The sequence below is a fragment of the Bos indicus genome, chromosome 8 (genome assembly GCF_029378745.1).
Source record: "Bos indicus isolate NIAB-ARS_2022 breed Sahiwal x Tharparkar chromosome 8, NIAB-ARS_B.indTharparkar_mat_pri_1.0, whole genome shotgun sequence".
Taxonomy (NCBI): Eukaryota; Metazoa; Chordata; class Mammalia; order Artiodactyla; family Bovidae; genus Bos; species Bos indicus.
This window is the reverse complement of record NC_091767.1, coordinates 44,333,149-44,348,462: the sequence shown is the minus strand read 5'-3', so window position 1 is coordinate 44,348,462 and position 15,314 is coordinate 44,333,149. Positions and strand designations below refer to the sequence as shown.

Here is a 15,314-nt window from a genome sequence, read left to right as displayed (position 1 = left end):
CCTCTCTACAGGTGTAGAAAAGTCACAGGTATCTGCAAGTTTGGCCCAAGTTCTGTTCCTCAATTAGTCCACCAATCCTCAAGGTCTCACTGAGCAGATATCAAGCTTTCCTTAAGTACAAACTGGGGGCAACAAAACTGGAGCTTACGTTCCTACTGGTAATTAGGTGCTTGGAAGATACTGAACTCTACCTTAAGATAGAGGACATGGCTCACTGAAATAAAAAAAGGGCCTATCTGCTGCCGCTTTTCAAAGTGATCAAGCCATTGGATACCTGGATAAGAACTATTGGATCTATCCAGGTCAAGAAGGCAGGATTGAGTGCCCTGAGATAAACTGAGATTTTGGTATTCAATGGGAAATGATGTAAAAACAGATTTGCCACCTACCAACTATATGACTTTTGAAAAGATTCTGAAATCTCTGTATTTCAGTTTTGTTACCCAAAAGATGTAGGGTGAAAGATAGCAACAAAGCTGAACTCCATCCAGTACAGTGTCTGGCACCCAATAAATCCTTGATGTATTTCCTTTGTCTTCCTTGCTGGTATCATTTCTTAATTCTTAATTATGAATTTCTAATTCACAGTAATTGAACACTTTGATGTTTTACTAACCTGCAGTCATTTTTTAATCATATATATATATATATATAACATTTGAAGAAGTGAAGTGAAGTGAAGTGAAAGTCACTCAGTCATGTCCAACTCTTTGCTACTCCACGGGCTATACAGTCCATGGAATTCTCCAGGCCAGAATATGGGAGTGGGTAGCCATTCCCTTCTCCAGGGGATCTTTCCAACACAGGGATTGAACCCAAGTCTCTCACATTGTAGGCATATTCTTTGCCAGCTGAGCCACAAGGGGAGCCCTATATGACATTTATATATTTTATATGTGACATTTATACATATATGACAAATACATATGTGGAATATATGACATTTAGGAATTATTCTTAAGAAGAAAAAAAATCATCTGTAAATCTAAAAGTGATTACAGTAAACATTTCAGTGTCTACCTTTTGTCCATGTGTCTTTGTGTATCCTCCTCTCTCTTTCATTTACATACTTATATATTTTTACAAAAGGGAAAGATGTAGCCAACATCTTTCACTTAATATATCTACTCCTTCCATGGAGCCTATCTTTCTCTCTCACTGAATATTTTTCCACAACGTTATTTTAGTGCTGTATAGTCTTCCATTATTTAAAGGTAGCATGGTTTACTGACCAATATAAATGTGCTCTTTTAGCTAAGTTTTTATACGTAAATAGGAAAAGGAGTTCGTCAAGGCTGTATATTGTCACCCTGCTGATTTAACTTATATGCAGAGTACATCATGAGAAACGCTGGGCTGGAAGAAGCACAAGCTGGAATCAAGATTGCCGGGAGAAATATCAATAACCTCAGATATGCAGATGATACCACCCTTATGGCAGAAAGTGAAGAGGAACTAAAGAGCCTCTTGATGAAAGTGAAAGAGGACAGTGAAAAAGTTGGCTTAAAGCTCAACATTCAGAAAACTAAGATCATGGCATCTGGTCCCATCACTTCATGGCAAATAGATGGGGAAACAGTGGAAACAGTGGCAGACTTTATTTTTTTTTCGCCTCCAAAATCACTGCAGATGGTGATTGCAGTCATGAAATTAAAAGACTCTTACTCCTTGGATGGAAAGTTATAACCAACCTAGATAGCATATTCAAAAGCAGAGACATTACTTTGCCAACAAAGGTTCGTCTAGTCAAGGCTATGGTTTTTCCAGTAGTCATGTATGGATGTGAGAGTTGGACTATAAAGAAAGCTGAGTGCCGAAGAATTGATGCTTTTGAACTGTGGTGTTGGAGAAGACTCTTGAGAGTCCCTTGGACTGCAAGGAGATCCAATCAGTCCATTGTAAAGGAGATCAGTCCTGGGTGTTCATTGGAAGGACTGATGCTGAAACTGAAACTCCAATACTTTGGCCACCTCATGCGAAGAGTTGACTCATTGGAAAAGACCCTGATGCTGGGAGGTATTGGGGGCAGGAGGAGAAGGGGACGACAGAGGATGAGATGGCTGGATGGCATCACCGACTCAATGGACATGAGTTTGGGTGAACTCTGGGAGTTGGTGATAGACAGGGAGGCCTGGCGTGCTGCGATTCATGGAGTCACAAAGAGTCAGAAACGACTGAGCAACTTAACTGAACTGAACTGAAAAAATGTTTGAGGACTAACTCACACTATGGAATAAATTAAACTGAAAGTAGTTTGCCACTAATTAAATAGAAAAATAGTTGTGTCAATGGGATTCTCCATGCAAGAATACTGAAGTGGATAGCCATTCCCTTCTCCAGGGGATCTTCCTGACCCAGGGATTAAACCCAGGTCTCCTGTACTGCAGGCAGATTCTTTAATGTCTGAGCCACCAAGGAAGCCCCTATAACATGTCTACAATCTGCACAAGTGAAATGTCTTCTTTCTCCTTTAACCACCAAACCTGCTCACTAAAAAACTGCTGAAGTCCATGATGAGGAGTGAAAGGACCATGTCTGTATCCTTGTCTTGGCCCAGATCTTCTTCTTTCATTGCCCCATCTATGCCTCTGACTTGCACCATCCACTTGTATGTCCCATGCCAGGCTGCTAACCTGCCCATGTTGCTGAGCTCACAGTAGAAAGCTGTCCATGCAAGATTAGTTCTTAACTAGAATAGCAAGATTTATATTACTTATGTTTCTTACTAGCAGTCCATCCAGCTCTAGCACAAATTCTATTTATTACCACAGAAACATAGGGCATTTGGGAACATTTAGTCACTTCCTTCAACTCTGTGCTGTCTTCAGATATTTCTGACATCTGGGACTCTGCTCCACACTCTCCTTGAATATACCCAGGGAAGAACATGTATCTTTGGGGATAGGCTGTCCCAGGCACATATACACACATATATGCTACTTGATAAACTATATAAATGCTTAAGAATACTTTCCATTTGGAACCTTTATAGGTAGAGAGAATTATATATATATATGTGTGTGTATATATGTATATATATATATACACACACACACATAAATATTTGTTTTATATATATAATACCCAAAACTCAGTATTTTTAGCATTTTTATAAATAGCGTATTATTCTACACATATTCCAGTATATGTATATATTTTTTCCCAGAAAAATCTCAGTCTCTCTTTATAGCTATGCTCTAGTCTCTCTTTATAGCTATGAATAGTTGTCACAGTCAATTAAAATACAAATATGTGGATCTTTAAATAAATTCCATCAGACCAATATCTGGTTGGGAAGTAATTACTGTCCATTTGCTAAATGACTCAATCCGTTATACTATTTTCCAATGAACTAAAGACTTCTGGCAATCATAGATTTACAACTCAGCAAGATTAAACAATTTACTGTTATTTACGACAGCAAAGCTGGGTCTTCTGTATTATATTCCACATTAGCATCTGTCACTTTACATTTGGGAGATCCTGTCCAAAAAAAGATTATGCCTCCTAACCAAACATTCAGCAGGACTGCAGGAATAGGCACCCTGACAAACATCCTGACAAAATACTTTAAAGCATCACTAGAGCTTGCAGCTGTGCGTTTTCAGACGACTCAGCAAATGAACATGGAGTTTCTTAGCCTCTGCTCAGTCTGTTCCTCTCAGTAATCTCTCACATGGTCCAGTCTATTAGGCTTTAAAATCCTCATGAAATGAACAGATTACGATCTGGCCTCAGTGGAGCAGGTATAGAGGGGGTGGGTCTGCTCTTAGCACAGTCTAAGCCTCAGAAAGATTTTAGATTGAAAAGCATGGCATTGACTCAGCTGATTCATAACAAGAAATAATGCACAGATCATGCAAAAAAAAAGTCTTGTATGTTGAATTACAGTCTATGCCAGAGCAGCTGCTGCCACCTCAAGGACCGTGACAGGGTGCATGTGCGTGTGTATTTGTGTGTGTGTGTGTGTGCGTGCGTGCACGCGTGTGTGAGAGGGGAGAGGATCATGACTTGAGCAGGTGCCTCCCAAGCCATAGCCAGCAGCCTGCAGAAATGCCAAAAGCCGTGCCTATGGGACTGTGATCAACAGGCACCTTCTACCAGTAAGGCTACTCAGCGTAAAAAGCACATATGCACATGTCCTTCTTTTACCTGGAGGGATAGTTTGGTTTTAAGTGAGTCATATGAATCAATAAATAATTGATAATAATCCATTACCTCATTCAATCCTCCCAAAACCCCTGGAAGATGTGGGAGAAGTATTATGACATTCCCTAGTTTTATAAATGAGGAAACAAATCCCAGAAATCTAGGCAACTTCCCCACAGTCATACATGTTGCAAACAGTAGTACCATAATTCAAGTTCAGAGCATCTCCTTTCTTCACTGCTTTTTAGGGATGTGTTTAACTATGAAAGTAATGCATACATACGTGTGTAATTACTTAATAAAGAGACATATATGAAGTAGAAAGGGAAAGGATTCCTCTCCCCCGACCACACACACCCTCATGCCCTAGATATATTCACTGTTAACTGTAGGCAGTATGTCCTTCCAACCGTACTTTATATACCTAATTATATACACATAAGTAGGATCATGCTACATCATGCTACACATGATCTTCTACTAATTGCTTTATTTCACTTTAACAAACTATAATCCACATCTTTTTCAAGTCACATATAGACCCACTTCCTTTATTTATGGATACTGATGCATTCCTGGTATAGTTGTGTCATAAATTATGTACCTGCTCTCTACTGCTAAACATATAAACTGTTTTCAAGTTTTCTTTAGCAAAATGTTGCAGTGAATATTCTTGTACATAAATGTTTCCACATTTGTATTAGAAATTTACAGGATGGATTCTTAAATTCAGGGATTCCTAGATAATTGGACAAGTATTCTATTAATTTGGATACATACTGACCAACTGCCTGACGAAAAAGTTGTAGCAATTCAACTTCCACCAAGAGTGAACAAACATGACAATTTTCCAACATCTATGCCAGCTGAGTATTTTCTATGTTTTTTCAAATTAATGGATTATTTTTATTTGTATTTCTTTGGTTACTAGTGACACTGATCATCTTTTCATACATTGGTAGTTGTTGACAATATTTCTTATAAATTGTTTGAATTTTTTATTAATTTCAGAAACATTTCATATATTATGATACTAGCCATTTGCTGTAAAACTCTCCTCCCAATATTCTGTGGGGTCTTTTGTCAAGTAGGATAAACTCTGGTCCTATGATTTCAAATTCCTTTCTCTTTTTCATTGTAAATATCTTAAATACAAAGCCAGATATCCCTAGTTAGCAAACCAGATTCTCACTAGAGGAAAACAACTGAAAGGCAATAATTGTTCTATTTGTACAAAATACCTATTAGTAGAGACTTGGAAAAGGAAAGAAAATTGTGACCTTATGCCAAGAAAAAAATGTCTTTGGGGACTGAATATTCCTAAAAACTACAGGCATTACTCTAAAATTTGATGTCACTAACAATGTAGGAGATGAAAGATACTTAAAGACTCAGAAAATGTGGGCTTTAACAAGTCTTGTGTATATCCTAGATATCCTCTTATTCATAACTAGTGTGAGTCAAGTCAGATGAAAGAACGCAAAACTTTCCCTTTGGCTATGCAAATATAAACAGTAAAGGCGTATTGGCCAAATCTTGAGTATTTGCAATTAGCTGTCAAGGCTGTACACTAACAAAGGACATTGCAGTACTAGCTTTCTACCTTCAATTTAAAAATCCCTGGGCAACATAGATCTTTTTTGTTGTTTGTGTGTGTGTGTGTGTGTGTGTGTGTGTGTGTGTGTTTGCTGCCTATTATTCTCAAATAATCATATTCAATATTACAGTGTTCGTTCATGTCACTGTTGTCTAAAAGAAGAGTGGCCAAGGCCCAAAAGATGAAGGTTAAGGTTGCTAAAGCCAATACCTCTGCTTAGATTCCCCCTAAATAGGTTCCAACTTCTATTCCTCAAGGCTGTACAGAAATTAACAAACTTCCAGAGTTCACAAAGGGAACAGATGTTTTACAGAAGAATTTTAGGGCAAGTTTCAAGCATAATGCTGCTGATATGTATCTGCCTTTTCAACAAACATCATTATGTTTTATCACAAGATTTAATAAAGCAGCTTAGTTAAAAATGCCATCTGGGTCTGTGGACACATTAAACAAAGCTTAAAATAACCCACCCCAGCAACTGGGAGGGCCCAGCTGTTCTCAAAACCTCTCCTACTCCTTTTACTTCCTCATAAAAAAGTAAACGAGGACTTAAGGCTACAAGACTAAAGAATGAACTGACCCAAACAGGGAGATGGATGGAACCAAGGGCTCCCTAAAACTTGCTATTGCTTATATAACAGATTTCCTATTTCCACAATTCTGGGATGAAGATTTGGGAAGGGAAGCAAGATAAAGTTATGGTGAGTCCTTTAGGCTTTTCTAATGTACTACACCAGTCCTTCCTAATGTCTGAGCCATAGTAGACCATTCCATTCACCTATTCTGAAGTTGACACGAGTAGAAAATACAGAGCAATCACTATCCAGTTCTTTTCCCTTCTAGAGACAGGACCTGGAGCCAGCCAAACCCAGATTTCCAGATCCATTTCCGGAAGGAAGCCTTCGTGTTGAAGTACATGTTTCCCTCTCTTGCTTCTTGCTTCTTTCTTCTTTCCTCCTTACTTGCCACCCACCACCACATCCCAATCTGCTTCTCTTCCAAATGAATGTTCCTTGTCTTTGGCACCAAACCAAAATTTGTTCCTCAGATAGTTCTTATAATTGGCCAAGGTTCATATATTCTCATTCTCTGCAGCAAATACCTCTTCACGATCTATTGGAATCAAATACAATCTGTGACAGCTTCTATCCAGAGAGCACACCCAAGTCCCTTGCTGACCTAGCATTCCTCATATTCACTTTATTTTCTACCTCTAAAAGATTTCACAAGACATTGAGAAGCTCTTTAATTCTGTAAGCTGCACTGCAGGCCAATATTACTATCATTAATGCTGATCATCATGTGGCCAGTACAGTGCATGACTAGCCAAAAAATGGATTTTCTCTTGGCTAAATCTTGTAACAGAGCTCTACATTGTTTCAGTTCATACATAGAGTCAAATTATTATGTGAGATGTATTCAGTTGACTATAATAATACCCCCTTGCATTTCTTAGTTTTGTGGATGTTACAAAATGTTTTCATAAGCAGTGCTTCATTTGATTCCCAGGATAATTCAGAAATGCAGTCATACACAGTTTATAGATGAGAAAACAAATGGTTCCTAGGTATGTCAAGAGGCTAAAGCTTTGGACTGCAACTTGTTTGGCAGAGCTAGAAAATGAGGCAAGCCTTCCAGCTGCTGATTCAGTGCTTTCTCTACCATACCTCATGCCTCTTGGACTAAAGTCAAGAGACAGTGTGGTTATCATATGAAGAAATCAGGTTTGGGTTTGCCAATTCTGTATCTGTAGTATTTAATGGGGCTTCCCTGGTAGCTCAGCTGGTAAAGAATCCACTTGCCATGCAGGAGACCCCGGTAATATTCCTAGGTTGGGAAGATCCCCTGGAGGAGGGCATGGCAACCCACTCCAGTATTCCTGCCTGGAGACTTCCCATGGACAGAGGAGCCTCGTGGGCTACAATCCACGGGGTGGCAAAGAGTCAGACATGACTGAGTGGCTAAGCACAGCACAGCATAGCACAGCACAGGACTTGGTGACCTACTTTTATTTTACCTAATCAATAATTGCTAAAAAAAAAATAATAATTGCTATAACAATCTGGCTCCATGAAACACACACATACATTTAAAATGCTAAGTTACACAACTGTGCTGTCTAGTATGGTAGCTACTAGCCACCTGTGGCTAAGTTGAAATCTTAATTAATTAAATTAAATGTAAAATTTTGTTCTTTAGCAGCATCAGCTACATGTCAAGTATTCAACAGTGAAGTGTCCTAGTTGGCTAAGACAGTGCAGATTTCAGAACATGCCCATTCTCACAGTAAGTTCTATTAGACAGTGCTGATATACAATATCATCTTAGAGAAAGAAGACTTTAGAAAAAGTCAGAAACATCTTAAGGCAGGCACAGTGCTGTCATCTGTTCAATATTAAAGATAGTTTAGGACTAAAAAAGAAGAATGTAACAAAGAGGAGAAAATAGACAGGTGGTCTTAGCCATTGATGGATCTACCCAGGGAAGGGCAAAGGCATTCTTATAGCCTAATATTATAATCCATTTAGCTTTTCAACTCTTTAAAACATTAGAATAAGTTGATACATAGAGTATCAACTTTAGATACCCTGAGGAGTATCTAAAGCTGTTGGAAATAGAAATAGGATAAAAATAAACTCGCTACAAACTAAGTTTAATCACACTTCATTTAAATAACACTATTTACTCCATGTACTTAGTTTTCTATAGTTTGTTTTTTGCTCTATATAGCAGGACATAATCTTTAAAGGGGGATTTAAATACTTCTGGAGATTTTTCAGATAAATTCACATAGCCCCATAAAAACTACTGTAAAAAGGTAGTTTTTTTACATTTTTCATTAACCTATTCAAATTAATCATATAAAAATCCAACAATATATTTATGTTATTGCTTAGTCACTAAGTCGTATCTGACTCTATTGCAACCAGTACTGTAGCCCACCAGGCTCTTCTTTCCATGGGATTTCCCAGTTAAGAATACTGGAATGCGTTGCTATTTCCTTCTTCAGAGGATCTTCCTGACCCAGGGATCTAACCGGTGTCTTCTACATTGGAAGGAACATACTTAACCACTGAGCTACCAGGGAAGCCCCATTATATTAAAAAAAAAAAAAATTCATACCAATGGAGGTGGCTATTTCAATGAACTCTTACTCTGAAAATCAGTAATTAAAAAATGAGAGGGAAATAAACATACCTTCTGTCTTTCTATAAAGAACTATATTACAGGATAATCAAAGAGCCTACTAGTGAGAAAAATACCCAGTTTATAGAAAAATGTCAGCTAAAACATACAGATGGAATTAGAGAATTTGAAAGTCATCATTTTGAAATCTCTAATGAAATAATCAGTTCAAGTCAGTAACATTAATGAATGCTAAAACAATCGGGTAAAAGTTGATAAAGAACTGAATATTCACATGGTATGAATTAATCCCATAGGCTACTGCTAGTCCCAAAGGGGAAAATAATGGACCATACCACCATATCTCTATAATCATCTCAGAATCACGAATGATGAAACAACCAGAGATTATGTTTCTCATATTATGCAACTGAATACACACCATTGCCATGAAATAATCTTGGAAAAAGAAAAGTATTAAACCTGAATCTAATTAAGCCTCTAGACTGATTTCTAGTTCACACACACACACACACACACACACACACAGAGGAAACAGAATGAAAAGGTAAATGACACCATGAAGAAGCAATCATAAAATTCCAGAAAGGAGGTGGAGGAGACATTTTATAGAAAGACAACCGACCTAGTCTCTTCAAGTCAATTTCATTAACAAAATGAAAATAAAGAGGGAGGTACTTTCTAGGTTAAAAGAGACCAAAGACAAATGTAATGTGTGTTCCTTGATTATAAGAAACAAGTTTGAATAATCAGGTATAAAAGACATTTCAGAATAACTGAGGAAATCTGAAGGTAGACAGGGTCATAACTAATATATAGAAATATTTTTTAAATTTTGTTTGGGATGTTAATGATATTGTAGTGAAGTGAAAGTCGCTCAGTCATGTCTGACTCTTTGCAACCCCATGGACTATACAGTCCATGGAATTCTCCAGGCCAGAATACTGGAGTGGGTAGCCTTTCCCTTCTCCAGCGGTTCTTTCCAACCCAGGGATCGAACCCAGGTATCCTGCATTGCAGTGGGATTCTTTACCAGGTGAGCCACAAGGGAAGCCCTAACGATATTATAACTATCAAGTAAAATGTTCTTCTTTTTTAGAGATTCATACTGAAGAACTTGTGGGTAAAATTTCATTTTTTTAAATATACTTTAGCTCCTCAAAAAGATGAATCAAATATAGAAAAATGTGAACAATCCAGGACAGGGGTATGTGGATGTTGTAATTTATTATCTCCACTTTGCTGAAAGCTTATGAGTTTCATAGCTTTATTACAAAAATTCTTTAAATCTCAAATTGTACAGGTATTTGTCCAATCTATTTCAAACTCTATGAGATATTAAAACATTAACAGTGTAGTTTTACCTTCGAAAGATTGAAGGCAAAAGGAGAAGGGAATGGCAGAGGATGAGATGGCTGGATGGCAACACTGACTCAATGAACATGAACTTGAGCAAATTCCGGGAGACAGTGAGGGACAGGGGAGCCTGACATGCTGCAGTTCATGGGGTTGCAAAGAGCCAGACATGACTTAGCAGCTGAACAACAACAAGTGTATTTTATCATTTTAGAAATTCTGAAAACTTCTGTTTTCATCCAGCTACTATATAATCAAAGACCAACTATCATTTTTTATAGAAAATGTGCTTTGTAAAATTAACTTTTTCTATTAAAATCAAGATTTTCCAGAGAGAGAGAATTCAGTCCACCTGGTCAGATTCAAGTCAATTCAAAGAGAATAAATTCTAGATTCTACTATTTTTCTAGGTAGTTTATGAATATCCAATGGGAAATAAAAAATGGCCAAAGTATTTGGAATCTAAGTTCCCTATTCCTGAGTATAGTCAGCAAGTCAAGTCAGGAGGTAAGTGTATCCCCATCAATTTGCAATCACGCAAGGCCAATTTCGCTTACAGTGGTCCCTTTGAACAACCTTTCTCCTGAAGGCAGCCTTCTGATTCTCCACTTTGCTTTATCAAAAGCTCCAAAGAAGGTGAACAAAATGAGGAAAAGATTGGAAAAAATTGGTTGTTTGAAATCTTGATAAAGTCAACCATCCCTTTCCCCCATGCTCATCCATCCTAGAAGTACTTTCAGATTATTTAAGAAATGGTGCTTCTGTGTGGACTTTAGTTTATTCTTTCCTTTGTAACTGCTAGATTAAATTTGACTCTATTTTAGGCATATATATTAACATATGCTAACTATCTCCTAAAACTAACTCCATTCTTAAAGTTAATGTGCATTTATCAGAGAAGACGCACTGAAGTAAGAGACTGAAGAGTCCTTAGGGTAAAGTGTGCCAATAAATAATACAGCATAATAATAATTTGCCAATGAAAATCACCAACCATAGCTTCAAAAATATCCAGACCCATAATAAATACTAGACAGGCTATGTTTCTCTCCTTAGAAAAACTGGCCCAGGAAGGAGTATGAAAGCTGCCACAGCTCTTCCAAGGCTCATTATTCTCCATCATTCCATGGGAACAGCTTTGTCAGACAAAAGTAAAAGACTATTTGTCAACCTCTCTCCAACTGTCTGATTCAAGCCAACTTTCATCAATCCCAAGTGAGGAGCCAGAGAGAAATACAAGTCTTGTATCTTCGGCAGCAGCATCTGCTGGGGTTAGAGATCACAACTCCACAACCGAATGGGCTTCCAGTCCCCTCACCCCCACTTCCACCCAAACCAGGCCCTGTTTTTCCCAACTGCTTTTTGGTTATTAAAAAAAAAAAAATCCTCTTTCCCCTCCCGGAAACACTGAGAAGTGGGAATTATAGTAGATAAATGTAAACAATGAACAACCTTAGAGCTGTTTTTTTTTTTTTTTTTTTTTTTAAGCAAGACATGAGAAAATTAAAAACGAGTTGGAAAGGAGAGGGGAAGAAATTCAAATGCCAGGTAATTGTTTGGTTTCACTTTTTAAAATGTTCATATTCATTTATACTCATTTATTTAAACCTCTGCAGAGGCTTCCCTTAGAGAAAAGTTCTATGTGTGTGGATCTGACTGTATTAAAAAGGCTGAAATTCCTCATTTAGACAATGTTTCCCACAGAAAACTCAGGGACCCTTGAAATTAGGTATTCCCCTTGAGATGCTGCTGGCTCTGGAAAGGAGGAAATCAGGGTATGAGGATATGCCAAAAGGTGCATCAAATTGTAGGACAGGAAGAAAGAGGGGAGAAAGAAAAAAAACTCAAGGTCTGAGAATTCAGATAGCAAAAGGAGACTACATAGGTCGTGGGAAAAGGGACAGAATGAAAACTGCAAGGGAGAAGGGGCCTGAAATGTTGTCAACTGTCAAAGGGCATCTAGGAGAGAAATTGGGAATAGCTTTAAGAAAAGCATGGCAAATCTCATTTCCGACCATTTAGATTTTCCTCCGGGGAACTGAGATCCCAGTCTGTATAGTTTCAAATTGACCCCCGCCCCTATCCCTTTCCTAGTCAAATCAATTATGAAATAACTCCACAAACCAATGATATTAAAAACCTTCACGCTTGCCAAATATGTCAGAGATAAACACTGTGTGTGTGTGTGTGTGTGTGTGTGTGTGTGTGTGTGTGTGTTCTGAGCCAACACTACTGTTAAATTTGGCAGAGCCAAGATTTAGAGTGGAAGACTGCAAACAGAATACACGAGTGGTGGGGGTAGAACTATATTGGTAGCTGGAGGGTAGTGAAAGCAATCAGAGCAAATATTTTTAAAGGACGGAGGAAGAGAAAGTTGAAAAGAACAGCGAGCAGGTGCAGAACATGGTCAGAGTCCAGGGAGAGGTGAGGGCGATGTGGCATCCATCGGGATGCCCGGCGGGGCTCAGAGAAAGGCTAGGAACTCCTAAGGCCTTTCGGAGTGGCTAACACAACGTAGCCCAGGCGTCCCCGGTGCGCTGGGGACGCTGAGGGGGAGACAGCGGTGGGGCAAGGGTACAGGGCCTGGGAGAACAGCGGAGCCGAGGAGCAGGATGGGGGTCGGGGCTGGCTGGAGGAGGGGGTGGCGAACTCCACGGACAGCGGGTCACTCACCCCGTTGGCCGCAGCCATCTGCACCACGATTTCCGTGGCCGTCCTGCTGAAGTACCTGCCGTCGCTGCCCACCACCATGGTGCAGCCCTGGCGGTCGCGCAGGTCGATGGACGACAGCACGCTCTGGATGAAGTTGGGCAGGTAGTTGCGCTGGCCCTCAAAGAGCCCGGTGGGCCGCCGCAGCCCCCCGCCTCCGGCCGGCCGCTGGTCCTCGTAGGGTGCCGTGGGCACCGTCAGCACCGGGATGGGGCTCCCCTCCATGGTGCCTCCTGGCCGGTCCTGCCGCGGCTCCCGGAGCCGGAGGGAATCTGCAGCCCGACGGGGCCCCCACCAGCCTGGCGGCGCGCCCGAGCTCCGCCTCGCGCAGCGGCCCCCTCCGCGGCCGGTCCGCGCCCGGCGCCCTCCCGCCGTGCAGACCGCTCCTCCCTCTGCGCGCGGCCCCTAGCTGCCCCGGCAGAGTTTGGCCTCTACCTTCCAAGAAAGTTTGCTCCCGCCCAACTTCCTCTCTGGCCGGAGAGCTCGATGTGCCCGAAGCTTCTTCTTTCTGCTGGACTCACTTTCGGGGTGTCCCAAAAGTCCGTTCCCAGTGCCAACTACCCTCACTGACTCTAGGACGCCTCCTGGCTGGCCTAACCTGAGCCTTCCCCGGGTGATAGCGTCTCTCCCGCACACCCTCCTTTAGAAAACAACGGCGGGGTGGGGAAAGTTTGAGCAGGATCCGGGGTCCGCTCCTGCACCCACAGCCCCTCTCCCCTCCACCTGGCAGTCCAGCCTCCCGGCCTCCCAGGGAATGAGCGGTTCACAAGCACCGGTTTCTCTTTTGAACAAGGGCAGGGGTGGAGTTGGGAGGGGGCTGAAACCTTTTGCCATCAGAGAACAGCCCCAGCCAAAAATAACCCTGGAAAGGCGAGCTGAGAATTGTTATCTTCTGCCAGCGCTGAAATTGGAGGCTGGGCGCTTCGAATGTGTGTGTGTGTGTACACACACCCCCACCACTACCATTTGTTGCAGGGAATCACATACTGTCAGGCCCTTCAATCCAGCAGGACCCACCCAGCTATCCACACTTCCCCAGGCTGTCTGAAGGCAGCACACTTCTCAGGAAGGAAAAACATTTTTTTGCTTGTTTGTTGTGGTGGTTGCAACAGCAGCAACACTGACGCACAGATGCCTGTTTCCTTATTCTCACCCTCTCACCCTCCCTAGCCCCGCTCCTGCTTAGCAACAGGCTGTCCCACACTGTACTTGTCCACACTGCTGAGCTCTCACCAGGATCCATTGCTTTCACTGGGAGGAGGGTAAAGCCCTTTGTAAGGTCCTATCAGGGATGAATGAACAAACCCAAACTAAACAAGGACTGGGTACCAGGAACTGGGCTTGTTCCTTTCACAGGCATTCTGGCATTCTGGAGGGAAGGGGGCTCAAAGAGGGCCTTCTTTCCATAAAGCCCACCAAAATGTCCCAATTCAAGAAATTCCCTGTAGAAAATCAGAGTGAAGAGAAAACAGGCAAAAAGCATAAAGCCCCAAAACAGAAGACACAATTCTTCTTCTTTTTTTTAAACTTTTTGGCCATGCAGCATGTCCCCAGACCAGGGATCAAATTTGTGTCCCCTGCAGTGGAAGCACAGTGTCTTAACTGCTGGACCACCAGGCAAGTTCCAAGAAACAGTTCTTATTTTTGTTTCTCTTTTCACCCTCAAAGCATTTTTGCACCCAACAGAGTCACTAAAATCTCCTGCTGCTGCTTCTTCTCTAAATATCATCCACTTCCTGGGACTAAGTTCAATTTGCTGCAGGATTATAAAGTATTTGATCATAGTAAAAGGACTGTGAATAACAGTTCACACTTATGTGCTGTTTTGCAGTTGACAAAAGGCTTTGCATCAGTCTTTAGAGACTCAAAACATCTAAAATAAGTAGTAATGGCATTCATATCATTCCCATTTTACAGATAAGAAAGAAGGCTTTCTGTGAGGTGGAAGGAAGTGGAGGAGATGGCCTACATTCAGTCCAAATTCTTACATGGCCCCTCCCCTTTTTATTAATATCTTTAAAGTGTGAAGTCATTAACTGAATCCTATTGACAGCAAAGATTTTTTGTGTTTGTGTGTGTGGTTATTGTTGTTGTTTTGCATCCACCCTATCCTCAGGCACCCAAAAGTCCATTCCCCTGTAAATTAAAGTTCCTGACTTTATGGTTGAGGGAGCCTTAGCACCAAATAGAATGTCAACCCTTCTATTACAGTGTGGGATTCTTTTAATCACTATCTAAAAACACTTCATTTTGCAGGGAAGCACAGCATCATTCCCCAAACAAGACAAAGTTGTTAAGTGCTCAGTCCCAGAAAAGACAATCTTCAGACTTGGAGACTTGGCGACTCGGCCCTCAA

General features: G+C 40.8%; 1 protein-coding gene across 1 annotated transcript in view; it reads right to left on the bottom strand.

Moving 5' to 3' along the window:
• The window catches only part of PGM5 (phosphoglucomutase 5), a 210,019-nt gene extending 196,299 nt beyond the window's left edge, over nucleotides 1-13,720 (bottom strand). The window contains exon 1 of the mRNA XM_019966038.2: nucleotides 12,923-13,720. Coding sequence (XP_019821597.2) covers nucleotides 12,923-13,183 — 261 coding nt within the window. The 5' untranslated portion in view covers nucleotides 13,184-13,720. The remainder of the gene's footprint in view (nucleotides 1-12,922) is intronic.
• Nucleotides 13,721-15,314: the final 1,594 nt, after the last annotated feature.